General features: G+C 39.8%; 2 protein-coding genes across 3 annotated transcripts; one reads left to right on the top strand and one right to left on the bottom strand.

Moving 5' to 3' along the window:
- Positions 1-1,015: 1,015 nt before the first annotated feature.
- gpam (glycerol-3-phosphate acyltransferase, mitochondrial) lies at positions 1,016-19,129 on the bottom strand. The gene is made up of 21 exons (XM_029456139.1): positions 18,932-19,129; positions 15,143-15,279; positions 14,884-15,003; positions 14,095-14,168; positions 13,020-13,133; positions 12,741-12,890; positions 11,927-12,026; positions 11,547-11,683; positions 10,889-10,985; positions 9,356-9,568; positions 9,014-9,127; positions 8,438-8,523; positions 7,754-7,878; positions 6,473-6,543; positions 5,773-6,040; positions 5,347-5,504; positions 5,099-5,176; positions 4,773-4,910; positions 4,445-4,634; positions 3,863-3,921; positions 1,016-3,756 (listed from the first exon to the last, which is right to left on the bottom strand). The coding sequence occupies exons 2-21, from the start codon at positions 15,224-15,226 to the stop codon at positions 3,640-3,642; spliced, it is 2,493 nt and encodes an 830-aa protein (XP_029311999.1). The 5' UTR covers positions 15,227-15,279; positions 18,932-19,129; the 3' UTR covers positions 1,016-3,639.
- A 995-nt stretch (positions 19,130-20,124) lies between these two features.
- On the top strand, positions 20,125-22,477 carry LOC115024941 (60S ribosomal protein L19). 2 transcript variants are annotated; one of them, XM_029456842.1, is made up of 6 exons: positions 20,125-20,187; positions 21,233-21,330; positions 21,433-21,555; positions 21,775-21,895; positions 22,008-22,118; positions 22,284-22,477. In XM_029456842.1, the coding sequence occupies exons 1-6, from the start codon at positions 20,183-20,185 to the stop codon at positions 22,408-22,410; spliced, it is 585 nt and encodes a 194-aa protein (XP_029312702.1). In that variant the 5' UTR covers positions 20,125-20,182; the 3' UTR covers positions 22,411-22,477. The 2 variants fall into 2 exon arrangements, with proteins under 2 accessions (XP_029312702.1, XP_029312701.1); XM_029456841.1 differs by having other exon boundaries at positions 20,170-20,187; positions 21,224-21,330.
- The last annotated feature ends 1,252 nt before the right edge of the window (positions 22,478-23,729 follow it).

The following is a 23,729-nucleotide window of genomic DNA, read 5'->3' as shown; positions in this document are numbered from 1 at the left end:
TTCAGTTGGTCTCAGGCCTCCATATATCCTCCTCCTGTCCTCCCACAGGCCAACACAAGCCAGCCGTCCTCCCTAACCTGACATGTAATGACTTCATCAAATCCTCACATTGCACTTTACAGTATCACAGATTCTTGACGCAGAGAAGTGTTTGTAGCATTTGTTTATCCGTTCTACAACATTCTTGTATATTTTAACGTGAAAAAAAGCTACAGGACAAAAACAAGAACGCGTGAAGTAAAAGCTGAGTGTCGGCTTCAAAACTCTAAAATAAATAAATAATAACCCAGCTACAACTAGCTGCATTATTCTTAAGAGAAATAGTGGACAAAAGATGAGCATTTGTAAAGAAGAGTAACTGCTTTGAGATCAATTGCTTGCAAAAAACATGATTGTAACTATCAAAATCAAGAGATATGATTCAAAATATGGAAAGAACAAACTAAATAAGAGGTAATATACTGTACGTTTGTATGAAGAAAGATGTATTCAAAGATTTAACGACAAACGTTAAATAAACTGATTTCTTTTTGTAATTACACCTGATACATAGCATCAATCTAAATCTAATATATATATATATAAAAATATATTAAAAAAAAAATATATATATATATAAAAATATATATATATATAATATAAAAATATATATATATATATATATATAAAAAATACTGACATTGATACTAAAATATTTATTGTCCCATCCCCCTGCACCAAAAATCAATAAATTCATAAAAAACCAGACAACAAACCATTGTTAATCTATCATTAATTTATTTAAAAACAAAATCTAATAATGCCAATTGTGCTTTGCTCTGAGAAAGCAAAAAAAGTGACACATTTTGTTTTTAGTAGCTGGTGATTCTTCTTGTAGTAACCACAAGTTATCTGCTCGTGTTGTTGTTTTTCTTAAGTTACAATCTACGGTGTTCTTTTGGATTCCCACACGAAATAATCTTGGTTAACATGCACAAAAACAGAACAAAAATAACACAAGCAAAGAACACTACAGTGCATTAAAAAGGCACCTGCTCCCCAGATACAGGCATTATTTTTTTAATCCTAGAAAGTTACATAGTCGTAGAGGGATGTTGTTAATGCAGCTTCAGTAGCAATGAGTCTCAACAATAATCCCCATGAGCAGTTCACAAAAACTGAATCATGTCTGTACCGACTCCATCGAGTACTCTACAATATCACATTGACCTTTGTGGGGACAGATGAGATACATTCAAGAGGTAACAAATTGAACTTCATCTCCTACACAAACAACTATCTTTCTCTGAAACATAATTCACACACTAGACTGTAAAATACAATTCTCAGGTTAAGTAGAGTTCACATTGAAATGTCGATGATTCAAGGCGACCAGAGGAAACATGCAGTACAGTACGTAGAGTGGTTTTTATCTTGGCGGAGGGGGGGGGGGGGGGGGGTCCCTCAGCGCGAGGACTTAAAAACAGATCGTGGGCTCAGAAATGCTTTGAATGTCAATCAAATCACTCTGATCACATTCCCATTTAAATGACATACTTTTCGGTTCCTCAACATGCTACGGGTGTCGTTCACCGATCCTCCATGAGTTTTCCATTACAGGGATATTTCGTACATTAGGTTTGAAAAACTGCATGGAAAAAAATGCAGGTTTATAATATTAAATAAAGCAATATGTTGACAAAAAGCATTTAAGTTAATTGTAACAAGCAGTGTTGTTGATCAACGTCAACAAGTCTTTCCGTATAGATATTCATTCAAACGTATACCAGCAGACACCCGGTTCCTATTTACTCTTATTGCCCTGACAGATCAAGAATATCAATTATTTTTTTTTAACATTCACAATGTCTTCACATTATCAATCTGAGAAAGATATTGATAGCATCCCCTCTAATAATCCAAACTTACTCTGCCCTTTCCAAACACACTCCTCCTCCTTTTTCCTATCAGTTGTGTGCACTCATGCACCAACGTTAGCTTAGATGTTGTACATTCACGTTCAATGCAAAATGCCTTCAGATTTAGAAGAACCTTTTTTTTTTTTTTTTTTGACACGTGCATTTTGGAGAAAGAAAACGGAATTTATCTGGAAGTCCTCGGTGGTAGTTTGTAGTTTAAAGTGTTTTTTTAGAAACGTTTTCAGTTCAATTTTAAGTGAATCATTGAACTACGAAAAAAATAAAGAATAGGTAAACCTGACAGATTAGGACAATTATTACATTTATTATTTTTTTAAGTAATCTGCATTTTAAAGTAAATAAAAGGAGAAAGACGTCCTTCAGTACAACAGAGACACTATCCTGCTAACCTTTCGTTGAAATGGACCACACAGTGGATATGTACCATTTGTTTTTACCACGCTATGCAGTTCCTCTGTTTTGCAAATGCCCAACCATTGGAGCAAACTTGCTCTTTCAGCAGTGAATGCTTCAGCGGCTTTTATACAGTGTGTTTATAATACAGGAAAAAAAAAAAAAAAAAAAAAATTGTGGTTATCCCAAATCTGCTTTCCCTGAAAGGCATGACCAAAGAGTTTCTGAGCTCGTTGCATTTGAACTTAAGTGGATGTGATGGCTGGTATTATGTATGTTAAGTGCTGTGCTATGTAACATTCATTGACAAGTGAACACGGTGTTACACAAACACAGAGATCAAAGTCACTTTTCATCAAAACCCATGACGAAAAAGTGGAACTGAATGCACTTAGATATTAGTGGTTTGAATGCACTTAACTGTAGATGCGTGTGATTTTAGACTTCAGCTGAGCCGGACTTCCGACAGGTAACTTTTTGTGTTTGCCACGTAGATATTTTTGCACGGCCTAACTGATCAGCTGCGTATATTCTTGATATCTGAAACCAGTATAACTGACCAAAGCTGTGTATAAGGAGGATTAGATTTTGACATTTAGTTTTGCAAATCAAAATTTTGGATATGTACGCATTCTGCAGGGACAAATCTATCTAATGCTACATTATTTTATTTAATGACACCCGAGTGCATGTATTTAAATGCACCACAAATGCAAGACATTGTTCTTGTGGCTTATGTACAGAGATTTGTTTTCAAAAAATGAACCTTTCTTTAAACTACATTTTGACCTGTTTTCTACTGTATGATAGTACACTGTAGAGAATACAGCGGTTTTACAAACAAGCAGAGTTAAACATAAAAATGCTTTTGTTGGTGGTTACGTTTACCATTATTTTCTATGCATATTTCGCTTGTTCACTTAAATAGATGAAAGGCAGCTTGCTTTGTTCGGATTGCTGTAAAACTGATTCTTATTTGCTAACCTGCTCGAGTATATTTTCTGATAGTTTAAAATTTTGATCATATTAAAACCTCATGACTTCACTGACAAAGTTCACAAAGAGAGGATGATCCCCCTTCAACGAACGTTACATGTGTGTTATCAGCTGCACAGTTCTAAGACAGGGAAGTCATAGACTGGAACAAAACGGGAAGACTGGCTTCAAGTCTCTTCCGGCTAACAGCTAACAGTTAGCGGCTGTTACGTGAAGGCACTTCCTGGTAAAGCTTTCCACAGAGTAGCACCTGGGATTGTTTAGAAGTAACCAGTAGAAGCCCTTTATTGGAAGGAGCCTGGGGTCTGAGCTGGGCTGAAAGGTGTGTCGGTCACAGCAGGGTGAAACCTAAGATGTACTGCAGTAGTTTGTTCCGATTGGCCTGAGGTAGAAAGGTGCTGCTCAGCTCCAGAGTCGTCACATGGTTCTCTCGTCTCTGCTTCAGGACCTGAGGAACAGCAGCAACACAGGAGGCACATGTTAACTCCAGCTGGAGGAACCTGAACACCACCCAAAGCCTACTTTCTAAACACATCATGCGTTCAGAAACTTACCCCAAGCTCTTTGAATGTCCTCACTGTGTTCTTAACCAGGTAATGAGTTGCACTTTCACCTGGGAGAAAAGAGATTACAAAAAGGAATCAAAATGACTTATTAATACCGCTCAAAATGTTACTTGTTAATTCAGTTTGAGCACCTTCGTTCAAGTAACTGTTTGATTATGACTTTTCTTTGTATTATAAAATCAGGGTTCGTACGGCTTTTGTAAGAGTAAAATTCAAGCACTTTCAAGGTACCTTTATCATCACATCTACTATAAATGCTATCATCAGCTGCTCATATTAACTTTGATTGTATGTTTTGATCATGATTATTCAAAGCTTAGCGAGCCGTCTGCTCCGTGACGCCAGGACAAAACAAATAAAAATGAAATACGTTTCATCTCAAATTTTTCAAGCATATCCCTAACTAAACTTGAAGGCTTTTTATGAACCCGTTAAAACAGAAAAGAACATGGAACAATAATGCAGTGCCCTTTACTCGTTTGTTCCAAGTTGCAACTTAGACTGGATAATACATTTGAAATAATTCTGCGAATTTCTTACAGTGTATGTGGGGAAATATTGCAGTATTACCATAAGCAGCCACTCCTCTCTCTGTGCGCGTGAGCAGGTATCTGAAGAGCCTCTGGGTGTAGTCGGACTCGGCCATGGGCTGACTCAGACTGTGGACAAAGATGGCAGCGCCGCTGTAGGCTTCCAGCACCGGGCTGACAAGTCGCTGTAAGAAGACGAAGAACTCCTGGTGCTCTGCGGAAACGCTCACCTGATCGACAAATGAAAAAAACAGGGAGAGAACGTCAGTGACAAAGACGACTTGAAAACTCTTCTAGATGTTGGCGTCACGGTGGTAGTTCGGTTGGTTCAATAATAATCTTTTTAGATAAGTATTACTAAAGTTGACCTTTAGGTAGCGATCTCTCTGCTCCTCTCCAAAGTCGCTGTCCTCGTCCTCTTCGTCGCTTCTCCAGGAAAGGGGCTCGGGGAACTTTTTGGGCCAAGGTTCCTCAGTGGGGCTGGGACTCAGTTCCTCCTGGTCCTCCTGTCACACTGCAAAAACACATACATTAGATCTGAGCCATGGAAAAGTCCCACCACATACTACACAGGAAGCCATTATAGTTAACAGCGCTTCCCAAGATGTTCACCATGAATCAACTTCCAGCATTAGTCACAATGGTTACTTTTATTTTTGTCCATCAGCTGAGAGGTTTGTATCTGTAGACTGACCTCTGCTACATAGAGAACTCCATACTGAATGAGCCGGGTTACTGCATCATGAAAAACCTGGTAAATAGTCTGACAGGGCTGTAGGAGAGACGGGAAGACAGAGAGAAACACTGTGTTTAAATCCTTAACATCATTAGGAGCAACAGCCAATCTTCACACAACATTCAACGGATCTGAAATTCCAACTTGCTGGAGTCCGTTTGTACAGTGCAAAGTTTGGAGGGACGGTGACAATGTGCAGGACTTACTGGTGCCAGTGTCACCTCATTGACAAGGAAGTGTGAGAGCCCGGCGGCCTTGCGGATGAGTCTCTCCTGACTGAGAGGGAGGCTACTGGGACCATCGGGCGGCTGATCGGACTCTGATTCCGCCACCAGCTCTCGCTGCAGTGACAGGATGCTGCAGGCTGGAGACAAGTCATTAAGAAATGTAATTAACTATTTTGTTGGCAAAGTAAATATTTTCTAAATTAATATATATCTAATTTAATTTGAATCGTTATTGAATTTATTTATTAGATTTCTTTTTATCGTAACTTTTATTTATTAGATTTTGACATTTAGCAGAGACAAATCTAGGCCTGAGATAACTGCGGTCTGTTTATCTACAACTCACACACAAGTCAAAGATAAGTGATACACCTGAGGGAGCACAGAGCACATGGCTCAACATACCGATGATTGCATCAGAAATGAAGACGTGGAAAAGGCCATTGCTGTAGAAGTTGAGCTCGAAAAGCGCAGGTACAGTTTGGCTGGGGGCGATGGTGAACTCTCCGTTGCGATTTGCACTACTGGTCACATTGACGCAGTTTCCCAGGAGGTGGAGGGCACGCACGACCACATCCTCTGAATTCCCCGAAAAGCCCAGATCAAAGTCCCGTGACAGGATCTCCTCCTTCATGTTGAAGAAGTCTTCCACCAACTTGGACAGAACCACCCCCTTGGAACAAATTGGAGGGGAAAACTCAAAGCTCAAAACATTTGAAATACAAAGCAGGGATCATTGGTGACTCCATAAACTAATCAAAGTCAGGATGCAGTACATCAAAATGCTAGACTGGGCTTGAGTTTGATTATGCACCACTGGCCAATTCCTTGTCACGAAGACAATTTCTGTAATTGTTTTACACCGTCAGCCACTTACATCAGTGAGCCTGCAGAGGGCAGCGGCTCACCACTAGTGATGCAGGGAAGAGTGAGCTCGAACAGAGAGGGACATTCATTACTATCATGCAGAGCTATGTGACATTTGGATCACCTTGGTGTAAGAGAGGGAGCATGATGGGCAACAGGAGTGTAAATCTGAGGAACAGAGGGGTGAAAAAGGAAGTGGTGCGGTATACCATGGGGAGGCACCAGGAGAGGACGTTACCTGTCTGTGTCTGTACAGCAGCAGGCAGGCTATAATGTGGGTGGACATGATCGCTGATGACTTATTAGCCGCTGTGAGGGAAGATATAAAGACAATATAATGAGTAACACACAACAGACTGACAACAATGTCAATATCATCCAAAATAAATAATAATAATAATTATATATATATATATATATATATATATATATATATATATATATATATATATATATATATATATATATATATATATATATATATATATATATATATATATATAAATAAATATAAAATAGCACAATTTAATTGTTTAAAATAACCATCAATTCATAAATAATAACAGGTCAGCTTTATAATGATACAATTGATCCCATCTATCTTTTAAAGAGTCAGCTGAAAGAGCCTGCACTACATCCTCTGGGAGCTCGCTCCATGCTTTCACAGCACGAGGTGTGAAGGAGGTTTTTCTCTTTGCAGGGGAATTTTAAGGAGACAATTAGGTAATGTATAACACACAAAAAAGATTTAAAAGAGTTGATGACATTAATAACATACGAGGTGTGTGCGCATGTCTTAGGAGAAGGGTTACTAGTGGTCATGTTAAGCTCAAGTTCATAGGTGTAAAGCATGTGTGAGCAGTGGTACTGCATTCCTCCCCTGTCCTGCTTCTCTATCCTCCCCTCCATCCTATTGGCTGAAAACAACATGCCATCCAGCAGGAGGCTTTGTGATTGGCTGAGAGTAAAACACAAATGCCTAGCGTAGGAGAATGCAGCTGAATGAGCAGGGGAGAACCGGTTTCTGTAGTGCTCCCCCCCGCGACAGAAAAGCCCTGAGTGATGTGAAGCGGATGGACTGATGCTGTGCTGTGTTGGTGTTCAATGAATGTAGGCAGTATAAAGGATAATATTTCATGTGTGCCGTCTTAGTTCCATCCAGCAGGTGCACCTTCAACACAGGATGACAATTAAACTGACGTGGCGTAGAAAGAAGATAAAAAGAGGAACGCCAAATAAAGCAGCAAACATGTGCTCTCGTATTTTAAATACATGAGATGTGAGAAATGAGACATTTAGCTGAATGTGGCATTCTGGTTGGAAGACTTTGAATAGGATGGCATTTTGATGATTCCTGACATCTGTCACATGTTTTTCTATACTCCAAACTAACAATATTAAGACATGCCGTAGTAAATAGATCTTGATGAGGCCGATAAAGATCCCTAAATGTTATACGTGTTAAGGCTATAATTAGGCGGTGGTAAATCCACTGCCTGTGGGGTTTTGAATTTCTTACTGAAGAGCACGTGCTTGGCCAGGTTGTTAATAAGTTGCCGCTTTAAGATGTCCTCGGGCATCTCTCTGTTCAGCTGCTCTTCCTCCTGCCCTTCCTCCTGCCCCTCAAACAGCTGAGCGTCAGGTCTGGAAGAATAACAACAACTCAACATATAAACATACAGTTGGACAATCGTCAGCTTGATATAGTATGCATGATACACTAGTTCATTTCACAGTTTCCTTCTCTCTCTTTCTACTTTATAAAAGGTCAAATACTTGAAACCACCAATATATGTTTTAATATAATATTTAGATGACAGTTTAGACTCAGGAAAACATGACATGACAATAAACAGAATGCTGCAGGACACTTTATTGGCGACATGTGTTTTCAGCCGGCTCTGCTGGCGTGAGTTCTGAACCGTGACTCCGGACCAGCTGGGATGGAGCGCTTGCTGTCCTTGTTGATGTACTGTGTGACCGTATCGGTTTGATTTTGAAGGGACAGAAATGCAGTGACCCCTGCCAATGCTAACTCAAGTGCTGTGCTCAGATGTCAGACCGTGCTGTGAAGTAGCAGGAGGGACACTTCAAGATTGGACATGAGAGTTCATAACATTACAGATGGGAATGTGGGACTGATAGCTTGTGGTCAGAGGAGGATGTAACTTATTGTCAGAGTGGGAAGTGTGTTTGCCCTTACTGTGCAGAAATAATGATGGGCATCAAGGTGCGCTCCAGGGACACCGGTGGTGGAATATGGCGGCTTCTCTGAGAGTCTAGGTACTCCTGAATTAAGACACAGAAAAGGTTCATTACAAATTAAAAACACAGATATTTGACATTGATTTTATTTCCTCCAATAAATATGTTGAGGAATCTTTAAAAAGGAACACTTCTCAATTTGTATTTCAGTACAATGTCAGTTATTTTGTGAAGATGAAATGTGTATTGCATGCCTCCACGGTGAACGAAGAATCAAAAGAAATGAGAAAAATTTGGCAAAAATGCACGTGTTCGGGAAGTAGTGAGCATACAACTAGAGAGATGAGACTTGGACTATGCTGCACGAGTTGTGTGAGAGTTTGTAAACGGAGGTGGCTTTGCTGATGTTTAAGTCGGGACTTCTTCGTTCACCGTGGAGGCTTGTGAGAAATGCAAACCTTTCTTCGAGAATTCGTGGTGAGGGATTGATATACAAATGGCAAATGTATCAATTGTCTTATAGTCTGTTACGTAGCTACAGCTTCTTTGTGTATGTAAACCTGTGATCAGTCACCTTTAGGGAGAACGGTTGGTTGAAGTCAACTCGGACGCAGCCGTAGTTCTTCCTCAGCATCCTAAACACTCCACACGCTATTCCCCACAAACTCTCATTCTTCTTGGGTTTGCCCTGGTGGGATAGAGGAGTTCCGATGGTTACAATGACACGATAATCATAACAACATATTTGAGTTATCTATCCCACGCGCTACAAACTAAATCCTTTTTTCGACGGCTGCAATTTCAAGTCAAAGACTATAATATTTATTCCGTTTCTTAGAATGACAAAAATGAGGAAAACACGTTTGTTGCCAAAGCAAAAGTATACACAAACAACAGACGTCAACCAAGCACTCACCAGCTGCTCGCTATTATAGTTGCCCTCAAGAATACGATCATAGGAGATGCCAACTGGCACCACCAGTACGTCTGGGATCGACCCAGTGCACATTGTGTCTACCACGATGGACAGCATGCCTGCACGCGCTGTAGACGGCTTACCGCTGCGGGAGCGGGTACCCTCCAGGTAGATCTCCAAAAACTGCTGCTGACGCAACAACTCCTCCGTGTACTGAAGGAAGATTGATGAAACGCAGAGAAAAATGTTGAAGTGAGAACGGTGAGACGGAGATGAATGTCAAAAGGGAGACAAATGTGCATACGCTGTGTTGAAAGGTCACAATACTTTTTGATGAAAATGCAATTTGCTGCAAAGTCTTTGACATTCTGAATAAACAACATTGACTCTATTACAAGGTGGAAGTCAAGTAAACTGAACCCTGTGCAGCTGCTGTATCTGCAGCCTGTTCACAAGTTACAATACGTGGTCGTCACCAACAGTTTGACCCCCAGACACACCGCAGGGAACTGGCCATGTGCCAAGGCAGCCATGTTGTAACAGTATCCACCTGAGTACAGTATGTGCACAGCTTTCTCTTGCTATGTAGACACTTTTGAGAGAGGAGCCTGGTACTAAAGATGTTTTCTGTGCTGTGGCATTTAGAGTAAGCTGCGAAGAGGACAGACGTCCAGGTTCGGCTTTCACAGGCACATGGCTTTTCTTTATTACTTTCTGGCCGCGAGAGAGTTTAATTAAATCACATTTGTGTGAGTGACACAGGCATGCCAGATTAAAAAGGATATCTTGTACCAAATTAGAGTACAAGTAGTCCACTTGTATACTCTGTTTGGTGGAATGTGTAGTAAAGTATTGGCGATGTAAAGGGATTAAATGTAGGTCATGCTTTACAACAGTTGCCCATGTCTTAAGCTGATACCTCTTATCTTAGGGGGACAATACACACTTATCTTAAAAATACAAAGCCTTTGCTGCTTTCATTACTCTCTTCCACAAAGTCCAAACATACACATTAACAGCAATTCTCAACTGTGATAGACTGGTACAATTAAGTAGATCCACTGAGCAGCCTCGCTATTTTGTAGGAAGCACATTTAGAGACTTAACATTAGCATTAGTAGTCATTCACATTAGTTCTACTTTAGGTTTTCTCATTAGCAGAAGCTGGTTGATCCGCATTAACCAAATACTAGAGCTGAACAAAAGGTTCAGATTCCAGTTTTTAACAAGCCTCTAATTTCTCATTCAAAAAGGATTTCCCATCAGTGAAAGTCTTGAGGTGCAAAATGCACAACCCCAGGGGGGGGGGGGGGGGGGTGGGGAAACACATTCCAACCAGCGCCCCAGTTGGAAAGACTTAAATGATTTACCAAAGCAATCACTTTTTACATTACACTGATTTACACTGCTAATCAAACAATATGTCAACCATTGACTTTGTTTGGGACATTTTAAAAGGGAAAACAATTATCACTAAAATCATTATCCTTTCACACACACACGCACACGCACACGCACACGCACACGACTTACTGCATGCAAGAGAGATCTGTACAAAATGTCTTTCTTATCCCCCGTCTCCTCCATTTTCCGTCGTATGAAGAATCCTCCAAGTTTGCGAATAAGGGTGCTGAGAAAAAAGAAAGTTTGATCAAGTGGCTTCCACACTAAGCAGCGGTGTCCTTATCAATTTGAGATGGCTGCAAAACTGTGATAGTTCAGTAATAACGATAATTTGGATTATGGGCGTCACTGTTCTGTAGAGATTCCTCTTTGTAATTGGGGTTACTTGGTGTATTCGATGTGATTTAAACAATTAAGTGTTGCTCACAGCTGAAGGGATTCCCTACAATTTGAAGCTAGTTTGCACGCAACTACTGCTTGTTTCCTCTATTGTATCCTGTCACTAGATGTGTTCCTGTTCTCGGTAAACTCAGCGTGTACAACAGAAGATCCGTGAGAACACATTCCCCACCTGTTGTCAGGCTGGCTTCCCTGCTATTAATATTCCCTCAATGTAAAAATCAGTGTCAATCTCACTCTTTAGTTCAGCTTTAGTTACTCTCTGATCTACTTCCCAGGAACTCCCTTTCTTCCGATATCAAACAGATCTTTGTGTTTTCACTTACAGAGAGCAGCAATGCACCTTGTTGCCGGATCAAACCTGACATGACGTTGGTGGGCCTTTTACCTGAGGATAGGGATGCTAAGGTTGTTTCCAGCAGCGATGTGTGGCGCTTTGATGTTGTGACAGAACAGGATCAAGGTGATGAGCAAGTAGTCGATGTGGGATTTGTGAACAGGGAGGAAGACCATGGGCACATTTTGCTGTAAGGACAAGACACAGATGATTTTAAAATCAGTGCAAATGGAACTTAACTCCAGTTTAAACGATGACAGTTGTTATCCGGCAAATATAGAGATGTTTTGTGATGATCAACATTTGTGAATTGCTTGTTAGACACTGTGCTTAGCTGTCACACATGTGTGCACAGTGCGTATGTAAAAACACCTTGCACATTCTGTGTGGAGAAGATCATGCTGTGACAGAATAGATTATTTTCTGCTGACCTCTGTTGCAGCTTTCTTGACCATTTCCAGCTGACCCTTGTGGATCTGGATGCTCCAGAAGAAACCATTAAAGAGCCTCAGGAGGACCCAACCTGTCAGCCTGAACATAAAGAGATGTGTGAGAAGATGTAGAACAGAAACAAAGAGTCCAAAACCTTAGCTGTGGCAGAATATCGTCCGTTTTAGTGTGAGCTAACATAATGTAAGCACACAGTGTGCACTGTTCTACAGTTTTGGTAACGAGATACAATATTCGTATGAGTAGGGCTGTACCGAATTCTTTTTTTTTTTTTTTTTTACATTCGAAGCTTCATTCGAAAACCTCCATAGAAGCTTTGAATATCTGAATCACCCTAAAAATATGTAAATGTATTATGGTGCTGATAGATTGATAGACAACATCTTAGTTTGGAATAGAGGTGTGTGCAGAAGAGCAACTGTTTTTTGAGAACACTTTGTTTTGGCTCAACGGCAACAAAAAGGGATTGAAGTAAATAAAAACATGTTGTGAATTTAAGGACATTATTACATCTATCTTCAACTTATTGTAAATGTTTGGATCACAGGAGACGTAAAAACAATCCTACGCAGCCACCAGTGGAATCAAATTCTACAAATAGTATAATACTAATAATATTAGTGGAGCCTGATCGTATCTGCAGCTGTGCACAAATACCAGCTTTAAACACAATGAATAGAAGTGCAAAAGAAAATGTCAACCTTATGATTGAAGCTTCGCAGACTATTCGGTACAGCCCTACTTATAAGCCCAGCAAAAGCATGCGAGTTGAGATTTCTCGTATACCGTACGCACCTGATGAAGGCCGGGGAAATGTTAGCCACCATCTCCTGAAGGAAGGCCCGGGCTTTCTGCTTCACTTTGCTGACCGCTTTGTGCTCCTGGCCAGGTTGGCTTTCTGCAGCGTCCACATCCGTGGCTACCTTCAAAATCGAGCTCTCCACCCTGAGATGGACCAAAGCACAGCACAAACATAAGTGGACACACAAACGTTTTTTTTTTTATATTCCTGCAGACGCCGCTACACACGCTCATGATGCTCAGTTGCACGTTGATGGCACGTTCGGCCGTTACCTGCTGTTGTTGAGCACGTTGTCCACGACGTTCCTGGTGAACATGTCCTTGTTGACGTCTCTCTCCATGACAAACAGCACATAGCTCAGCCTGCGCGCCAGCCAGCCCCGCTGTCTGCATGAGCACACACAGACACAGACGTGAACATTCTTAAATACACTGTATGTATGGAAACACTCATTTTTTAAAATAGATTAGATGATCTGTGAAAACATTTGATCTAAATCTTTCTCTCATACATACACGCACAAAATAAATGTATAGTTTAACTGATCATCAGTTTGAAAACTGTCAAGACAAAACTTGGACTTTGTTGGTAATTTAACACATTTTCAGGAACCAGAGATCAGCTCTGCCCTACATATCCATTACGCGCAGCTTTCTTACGACAGTGCCTGCGTTAGGTCAGATTTGTTCCACTTCGCTGAGCATATACATGACACAACTGATTGTGTTAGACAAACGTAACAATGCCATCGTCCATATTGACTTCAGCCCATCTTGGCGCCGGGATGTCTCTTTGTACATGCTAATACAGAGCGGTACAACAACCTCAATGTAGGCAAACAGCCTTCATTAGGGTATCTCTATCTAAAAGGATTGCCTTGGACTTTGAAAAGGCAAAGATTCACACCAAGCTCATGTTCATACTGTTTGGGGTTGAGGTATTAAGGTGTCTTACTGAGATTTGCCTGCTCAGGTGTGTCACTGGATGCATGTGTCCGGTGTCCACTGACAAACCCTTTAAATTATTCATCTGCCTACCTTTCTACTGTTTCACTGATTGGCCGTCTTGACTTAACGCCATTTATTATACACAGGTTCTTATGAGGGCTAGCGCCTGTCTGCACTGTGGACTTAGACAGAAGGAGATGGAGCGATTGCTATTGTTGCAAGGTGCAAGGTGCAATTAAAAGGTCATCAGATAACAAAACAACACGTGAAAGCCAACCAGCTCGACATGAGGTTTCAAAAATGTAATATGTTCCTTCTGGCATGCCAATGGACTGCTCAGAGCAAAGTACTTTGGAATGAAGTGATACTATAATAGAGTATAGTTGCTTCTTCTTTTTACCTGGTGTGGGTCTCATTAATGTAGATGACATTGCGCAGTCCCAGAGATGGAATACTGGGGTTGAACAGTTTCTCCTGGGACCGAAACAAAAATGATTATTTTTTTATGAGAAAAAAAGACCGCATCAGCATAACTTCAACTAAGAGCCTTAGAGACGGCGATGGGTTTGTACATTTGGGGAATAAACACACTTGTCTTTGACGAGTACCTGGCTCATTATAGGACCACGTTTTGCTAGCATTGCAGACTCTAATCCAAATGAGCAATCCTTACAGAGCTAGACAAGCTGGATCCACCAATGTTTCATCTTGAGCTGCGTCAGACCATATATACACAGCATTTCATTGGCTCGTCACACATGAATGGTTAATGATCTACTTTTACTAGACATTGTTTCAATATGTTAAAAATGTCTGTTGTCTAAGCGGTTACGAATGGCACACCTGAGGTAACGTATAAGGCCAGTGTTTCTAGCATCTTACAAGACTTTCATTGTGATCACGTGAATATAATGTGGACAAATGCAGAACATACTGTATCTTTAACAACTTCACGTTATCACATTTTATCCAAATAGTTTTGGATTAGAGTGGATCGTAAAAACTATTCATTTTTATGTTGACTTGGATTTAGATGGACCTGTTGAGTCTTCGGCCACTATAAATAGTTTTTGGAAGGTGCTTTTTCTCCTTATTATAAACATTTACATTAGAACAAATAACACCCTGGACCTGACAAGAGTCTAGCAAATGAACTCATGTTAGAGTTAATAAACTGGTGTAACATTACCCAGCTCTGTGGTGTACAGGAGTGACAGCAACGGCCCACAAAGGGCCTCTTTCTGTTCAGCAGGCCCTCCTTCCACGTACTGGCAACACAGCGCAGGACTGAGGGGCTGGTGCTGCGATCCTTGAGACAAATCCACACGTAAAAATCATTGAAGGTAAAGGAATAACTGTAGATTAAACACCTACGATCTGAAGAGATGTGTAATTCTGATCCTACGGTGTGATGGCATTAAGAAGATCGATTGTTTGGTGTGGCTTACCGAGTCATCGTTGGGATGTTTCCAGCGGTTACACCACTGCTCTCCATTGTTGACCTGCAGCAACAAGCCATCTGACAGCTCCATGTTCTCTGCCGTCCTTACCTCTCCCTCCAGATCACACACCACTAGCTGGCAAGCTGGCAAGACACAGATATCACAAGGTTACATTTAAAATTAAATGTATAGGCCTATTCATTTACCTGACATTAGACAATATTATATTTGCTTTTTTTGTGTGGCTCCGCAAGTTAGTAACATCATACTTTAAACACACCGCAGGAGCATCTTAACAAGAACATACTGACAAACATACTGATTGCAAAATTTGAGCACATATTTCAATTTTAATTTAAGACCTAAATATCTATTTCGAAGATGAACTACACCTGTGAGTCTTTTGCGTTGTCAGTTTCTACAGTTAGTGTGAAAATAACAAACACAAGAGACATTAGAGACACAAGAAGCTTTGCCGTGTTTAAAACCTGCCTCAAGCTTCCATTAAAGTGTCACCAATGGTTGCCTTGTCTTTATTATACGCATACTATTTAATATCTCACACCGACTTTTATGTATTGTGATGTTTTATGTAGTGTATTTGTTGTTCTGTTTTTGTCGACCTGCCCCAGGGCAACAAATGCAAATTGGCTACTAGCCAACTCTGGTGCATTACTTTTAATAGTGCACGGTGCCCTGCAAAAATAAACAATGTGATAAAAACAAAAACAAATAAAGTGCTCAAATTTGACTAGAATGCAGAGTTTAAAATATAAAAAGAAAATACTCTCGCATCATGTTTTAGCATTTTAAACTAAATGGCGACACCTTGAATGCAAAAATATATTGATTGATGAGATTGCTTCAGATTTCTATAATACAAAGATAACGTCGTTGGTTCCGTAATGTATACATGTTGATCTACACAGCATTTAAGTGCGTGAGCACCGAGCATAAAACAGGTATTACCAGCCTCACTTAACAATAAATCTAGGTGTAACCAATAGCTATAAAACAATGTGGGTCCCCTCCCACATGATGCATCACGCCTGGTAGTATGAGAGGGGTTCACTGAACACCTGTTTGGTCCAGTTAGGTCAGATTTTCTAAATAATGTCAAGGTTACATTGTTTCACTCAAACCCTGTGGATATTGGGCTGGTCTCCTGCTGTTCAAATAACTAACAACAAACCACAGCTGAGATTATTGTGCATTACATGCCCAAACATCTGAGTCACTACTTAAGAGAAATGTCTATTGTACAAATCTGATTTTTCTTAATTTACATTAGCTGCATTTCATTTATAGTAAAACAAATAATAGTTAATTACAAGTCACGAAAGTTTACCTGTGAGTACACAACACTTGCTCTGATGGACTAGGGCGGGTACTCTAAATTCAAAAATGTTAAAATTACACCCCAACAAGTTGTGCGGGTTAATAAAACATCATAATAGGGAAATCTGGAACACTACCCAGAGGAGGTTTAGGACGAGTTGCTATTGTATTCACTGCCGCTCTATAAATACACCATCTGTTGCAGGTTAGTTAACTACTTGGTCATTACAAATGAAAAATTTAAATTTTTCTACATTTGATTTGAAAGCATTAAAAGAATGAATGAATTTGTCTTATAGGGATTGTTATTATCCCTCTCAAAATGCAGCTTTCTTTTTGTTAAATATGATCTGTAGAAGTTTTTTGTATACGTTATATGTTTTAGATATTGTATAATTAAATTGATATCTTGTGAGGATGTTCTGAAGATTACAACACTGTACAATAATGTAGTTTTTATGACCACATAAACATCACACATACTGGTATATTGATTATTGTAATGTTAATCCTTTTACTACAAAGGAGGTGTGCAGCATCTGGGCCCCAAATACCTACAGAGACAATGAAAAACTTTGACATTGTCTTTGTCTGCCTGTTCCCGATTATTCATTTTAACAATAAAATACAGAGTCCAACGGTCGTCGGAGGAACAAGGACAAAGTGGGTACACATGTAATTAACAGAAAACACCACGGCCAATGCCTCGGATTTGTTTGAAAATAAGCTAGTGAGACACTTTAATGAATTAGTGGCGAGTATGTGTGTAAGTTAAGGGGCAATGTAGCTCCATTTCTCTGTGCATATTAAGGCTTAAGGAGTCGGCATACATGTAGGCCTCTTGGCAAAAATGTTCCAGCCTAACTAGTCCAGCAGCGGCTGAATGCCCTGTAAGCATTTGTCCTGTGGTAGTGTTGTGGTGGTAGGAGGTGATACGCACACTGATGAGGTAAACTGGGTTTTAAAAAAGGGGGTCAATGACCGAGAGTACTCCACTTGATGGGGTGACTTTGTTGGAAGCAAAACAAAGAAATTGAAGAATAAACATACACTTTTAAACTGTAAATAATCATCCAGTCTTTGCATATCAATCAGTATTTATTTGCACTATTTATATAGTTTACATAACATTTGACTTTATTGTTGGTCATTGGTGCCTTTTTATATATACACTTATATAATGTACTTATTTTTTTCCCACATACTTGTGCTCATACATAATAGTGCTCTCTATTATTTGCATTTGTTTGTCCTGCTTTGAAGTCTTTGTTCCTAGCTGTATATTTATGTGTAAGTATATTGAGAGCAATGCAAAAAAAACAAATTCCTTGTATGTGAACATAAATGGCCAATAAAGGTCACTTTTATAGTATTCTAATGAGAATAAAAGTGATATCCATCATATCATTCAAAACATATCCTATCATAAAGTTTGATAAGCATTCACATGATTTATGTTGCTATTTGTAAGGCATGCAATAATCTTTTTATAGCACATATTACCAATATTCAATATTTAATTCCATGAGCCGATGGAAACTTCGAATTAAGAAAACTATTTCTAATTTCACGACAAAGAAACACACACCAAAAAACAAACAAATCTGCTTATTTTAAATGATAATGGCCAAACACCAGTATTAATTAAAAAAAAAAAAAAAGGGGGGGGGGGGGGGGGGATACCACCGGTCATATTTATCTTTTAGATGACAAAAATATCCCTGCTCAGACACACTGTACAATAATACAGTAGGTTAATCCGTCAAACACGCTCCAAGCTGTCTGCAATAAGCAGGCCAAACAGGAGAAGTCTCTGTGTGACAGATGGGGTGTGCAGAAAACTAGCAGTGCAGACAACAATGGCACAAACCAGGCAGCCGGGTGTCCATAGTTAGGCTACAAAGTAGTTTGTTCGGCTGCTACAAACTCTATATAATACCTGGTTAAATGGCTTCAGTTGATCCATTTGGAGGTTAAAATGTTAAATTGAAACCATGACATGTGCAGTTTGTCACCGGGTCTGGCACATTGCATGGCATGCTGCCGAGCCTCATGTGGCCAACCTGACGTTAGGGCTTAGCGATACGCAAAATGGAATCCCTTTAGCTTAACGTTGGATACGTCAATGAGTAAAGCGGTTAACGTTATTTTTATGTCACTGAAGGAAGTCAAGGTTAGATTAAAAACTCAGATAACTGTCAAGGGTCTTCTTGAACTCAATGTCAATGTAAAGTTAACCGGCTAACGTCAGGTTATGCCACTAAAATCGGCCTTGATGTGAGATAGCTTTCACCAGTCACAAATGTGTCAGCGACGTCGTGTAAGCCAATGTTAAAATGCAGTTATTGTTTCCATGACAATAACGCGCGGCATTAGTAACAGTTACTTCAACGTTTGCGATGTAGCTAGCACTAGCTGGCTGCTAGCTACGGCTAGCGAGAATGAAATATCCCTTACCTTGAATGTTGTGTTACGCTGACTCATATCTCAAAAATAAACTCGTCGACAAATTTGCAGCCAGCCGTTTGATTCGTTCTTTATTGCCCTTGCGTCTCCCTGCAAGAGCTCCACTCTCCTCCGGAGACTGGACGGCTCAGCTCTGACAGACAGAAATGTGTCACAGGAGGCAGGAGCGCTGTTATTTTGGTACAGCGGCGAAGTGCCAGTGGTGCAGTTCTGTCAGCCACCAGGAGGGGGCAGCACTGCGCCTATCCGATAGATAGATTATTCTACTCCACTACATTTCAATGGAAAAATCGTACATTTTACCTCACTATATTTATTTGCCAACATTAGTAACAAGTTTATTTGCAGATTCATATTTTTATATAAAATATAACTCAACTAATAGAACAAGATGTATTATTATTATTATTATTATTATTATTATTAAGGCTACCCAGCAGTATATAAAGTAGTTTAAAATGAGCTCCATCTTTACCAGCTGCAACATTAAAGTGATGAACACATGTATGCATCACTAATTCTAATCCAGTGACATTGTTTTGTTATTCTGAAATGGGCCATTCTGCATAATGACAATTTACAAATAGAAGACAAATATATATATTTAAAACAATACACATGTAACATGTGTTAAAAAGGCAAGCTAGCAACTATTCATTGTTTGCCATTCATTATATCAGCTGCAACACTGGAATAGTGTTTCTGTCTGGATCTGTTGTTGGATTCAACCTTATTTCCTTTGTGATTTAAGGCATTAACTGTGCCAGTATGTGTTTCAATTAACTTGTAGAGTTTTAAAAAAGAGCTTTTATTTTGTTTTTGTGACACAAACCGAACTAAAATGTTTAATTCTTCAAACTAAAAAATATAACATAGTCCTACAGTAAATAACTGAGTAACACAAAGAACAAACGTTTTAGAAATGACATTTCTTGAAACATGGACGTAGCGCGTCCTCCAGTGGTCGGATATTTACAACACATTTTATTGGAGCGTACCACTGTGCTACGGTGGGGGGGATCGATCAATACACTCAGTATCACTTTTACATTATAGTATACTATAGATAAAACATAACATATTCCCACTTTAAACAACATTTGAAAAAATGACTGTCGCTACCCAATCTGTAGCTACATTTACGTTTTTCTGACAACTCAGTACCCCCATAACGATTATTATAATGGTCGGAACTGAGACGCTCTATTTCCTTCGTTCCTACTTACCAAGCTAGCTGCAGCCATGAGGTAAGCTCATTTGACATTTAAATATGTGTGTTTTTTCTCAATCAAAAATATTCAAGGTTGTTTGATTTGTTATGTAAGACTCGCGACAGGACGACTCAAACTCTGTTCGACTTTTAGTAAAGTCGCTTATTTCTAGAATAATGTATGTAGCATGGGGCCTATGTTGCTAAGTTAGCCAAATCAACCGAACCATGTCATAACATGTTACTGAAAGGTCCTTGGCACCGAACAAGACAATACTGCAGTTGTTTAGTGTGTTTTCAATGTTAGTCAAACAACAATTTCAATGCAATCAAATAAACTCGCGTAGGTGTTCGTTTCTTTTTCTTTTGTTCCTGTGTCTCGGTAGCGGTGGGTCCTCACTGTTCTCTGTTTACATCCATGGTCCTCACTCTTCCAGATGGCGATAGAGCTAGTATTTCTTTGTCATGCACTTTCTATTTTCTTTTTACATTATATGCCTGGTAGTTAAAGGCGAACTTGATGACAACCCCTAGGGGTTAAAAATAAAAAATACTGCACACCTGTAAATACCACCTCCTAACTAGACATGATGATCTACTTACTGGCAGGTTTAAACCAGTAAACGTGTTAGTCTGGTTTGTGACTGGCCAATGTGAACTTATTAATAAATAAACCTTAATTTATTTAAATAGGATTTAGTAGTAGTAGTACAAACTGATGAGGTCCTTCATTCATAAGTAAAATGACACAGGTGCTTAACAAAAGCTTGCCATCTAAATGTACTTGACATTGACCACCTAGTTTAAGGGCATTCAACAAAACATATTTACAGTAGTTGGTTATATCTTGAATTGGGAATTATGTGAGTAGGTTTGTGTTTCTTGAGTTATTTTTCTGTATGTTCAAGAAGTTCAAACTGACCAAAACAAATGAGATGATATGAGACCCTTCCACTTAATGTAATACACATCCCCCCCCCCCCCCCCCTTTTTAGAGTTAAAATTCATAGATAATCTTAAAGGCCCCATAGAACTGCATGTATCTCATAACCTGCAAAAAACTAATATGCCAGCATGCTCAGGCTCCAGAAGCGCTTGGCGTCCAGCGTTTTACGCTGTGGCAAGAAGAAGGTGTGGCTGGATCCAAATGAGACCAATGAGATTGCTAACGCAAATTCTCGTGAGTAGTTTGCTTTGCATTCGAGAGCATTCTTTCTGAAGAGTTGTGTGGTCTGGGCCCACAAGGCCAACATCTTTTTATTCCATTGTGTTTGTACCACAGGCCAGCAGATCCGAAAACTGGTGAAGGATGGGCTGATCATCAGAAAACCTGTGACGGTTCATTCCCGTGCACGCTGCCGCAAGAATACATTGGCACGCCGCAAGGGACGTCACATGGGTTATGGTGGGTAATGTTCCTTATACCGTAAAAACGCGCATCCCTTAAATTTGCTTTCATATTTTCTACATTGAATCCAGTGCTAGGGTTATGTAGTTCAGAGTTGTAGTTGTCCTAATAATGTTTGTTTAGTAGTTTTGATATGAACATGATTTGACCCACTGACATTTTATTTGTATTTAATTTATTGTTATCATATTAAATAATAATTTTCCTCCTGCCCAGGCAAAAGAAAGGGTACAGCCAATGCTCGTATGCCAGAGAAGTTGTCATGGATGCGCCGCATGAGAATCCTGCGTCGTCTTCTTCGTCGCTACAGGGAGTCCAAGAAAATTGACAGGCACATGTAAGTGTGAATTCATTGCTGGTGAAAAAAGGCAGTGTAGTTTCACTTGCAATTTCAGAAAGAGGAGTCTTCCTTCGAGATGATCTAAGGATTTTTCTTTTTTTCCCTCCAGGTATCACAGTCTCTATCTGAGGGCCAAGGGTAATGTCTTCAAAAACAAGCGCATCCTGATGGAGCACATCCACAAGCTGAAGGCAGATAAGGCTCGCAAGAAGCTTCTATCGTAAGTTGCTTTTTGTGTTTTTGTTCTGTGTTATTATTTCCATAATTATTTCGCTGTCATAGCTTAATAACCCATTTTAAGCTTTTGCTCCTTCTGGAACTGTCCCTGTGTAATGACACTTTTTCCATTAGCTCATGGTTTAAATGTTCTTCTCCCTCCACCCAGTGACCAAGCTGAGGCTCGCCGCTCCAAGACAAAGGAGGCCCGCAAACGCAGAGAAGAGCGTCTTCTGGCCAAGAAGGAAGAGATGATCAAGATCTTTGCTAAGGAGGAGGAAAGTGCAAAGAAGTGAATATAAACTGAAGGTTTTTTCTTGTAAGAGTCCCATTTTTCTTGCTAATAAATTTGGACAAAAGTCATTGTTTGGTAATTTTTGTGCCTGTCTTGGTGTCAAAATGACAATATAATGTAAGTATCATGTAAGAGGACACAAGGTACAGTGCAGGTCAATCCTGTTGGGTAGTGCAGTGATCTCACCTCCAAAGCAGTAACTTTAGTAAGACCGTGTTTGTTATGTTTTTTTCCAGAATGTGTTTTGAGACTTCATCATTGTCATAATTTATACCTGAACCAAATGAGGTGGGAAATGCCTTCCACTTTTTGTTTGGACATGGACCTGTATTCTGTCTGGAGAGAAGTTGCTACTGTAATGTAATGTCAAAACTGCACTCCGATGTGTTCTCAACAGGTGGCAGCAGAGCCCCAGTATAAAGTTCCACTTTAACATTAGATGTCTACGTTCCTTTCAGTCATCCAGATGTTAAAAACTCTAAAAGATACCTGCAGGTTCAATATTGGCTCAAATAATCAATTTAGTTACTCCCAGAGGCTTCAGTTTCATGAACGGTATTTAATCACATGTTAGTTCTATAACCACACCAGCAGACGAGCAGTTTCTGGGCAACAAAAGAGTAACAAAGGATAAAACGTAACCAAGTGATTCATCATGTTCCATCCTCAGAGCAACCTTAGTTGGTGTTTATCTTGCTCAATATTAAGATGTGTAATACAAGGATTGCAGCACTATAAAAAAAACATCCATATATTTATACTCTTTAATTTGCACCTGCACTTTCTACCTACCAACCACTATTTTAATAAAACATCAACCATCTGAAAGACGGGGTCAAGCCAAGGTGGGGCCCTCTGAATGTTGGTAGCAGGGACCTGGCTGTGCCCACTGCCAATAGGGAGGGGTGGTGTTGTAGTGTAAGCAGCGCTACAACAATATCACTGCACAGAAAATGCACTAATCTATGGGGTGCAGTTCTATAACAGAACTCAGTGAAGCAACTGATGCACGTCATATTCTGCTAAACTGCTTTGCGTTGGTCTAATCTGTGGCCTGTTAGATGCTGCAGCACAAGAGCAGGTAATGCTGTCATGGGCATGAGGTCTTACACAATTGTGTGTCAAACTGGAATTGTCTAAATGTTTTTCTTCAAATATACCTCGACACCTTCTAAGTCTTCCTCTGATTGTGTGTGACAGTGATGCATTTGATCACTGACCTATTCCTTTCTAAATGTTAAAGCATTCATTTGGTGTCCGTCACTTTGATTTCGGCTTGTTGATTGCAGATGAAATTGGTGCAAAACCTCAGAGAGGCAT

The sequence above is a fragment of the Cottoperca gobio genome, chromosome 19 (assembly GCF_900634415.1).
Source record: "Cottoperca gobio chromosome 19, fCotGob3.1, whole genome shotgun sequence".
Lineage (NCBI taxonomy): Eukaryota > Metazoa > Chordata > Actinopteri > Perciformes > Bovichtidae > Cottoperca > Cottoperca gobio.
Note: the sequence above shows the minus strand (reverse complement) of the source record. Positions and strands in the feature narration are given on the sequence as shown.

Bases quoted from the DNA above. Each gene is read 5' to 3' on its own strand.
- gpam (XM_029456139.1), bottom strand. From the start codon at position 15,226: ATGGAGCTGTCAGATGGCTTGTTGCTGCAGGTCAACAATGGAGAGCAG. The intron at 9,569-10,888 runs GTAAGTCGTGTG...ATCTTCCTTCAG, and splicing joins ACAGATCTCTCTTGCATGCA to TACACGGAGGAGTTGTTGCG. The intron at 6,041-6,472 runs GTAACGTCCTCT...ATTTGTTCCAAG, and splicing joins TGCTGTACAGACACAGACAG to GGGGTGGTTCTGTCCAAGTT.
- LOC115024941 (XM_029456841.1), top strand. The intron at 21,556-21,774 runs GTGGGTAATGTT...CCTCCTGCCCAG, and splicing joins GGGACGTCACATGGGTTATG to GCAAAAGAAAGGGTACAGCC. The intron at 21,896-22,007 runs GTAAGTGTGAAT...TTTTCCCTCCAG, and splicing joins AAGAAAATTGACAGGCACAT to GTATCACAGTCTCTATCTGA.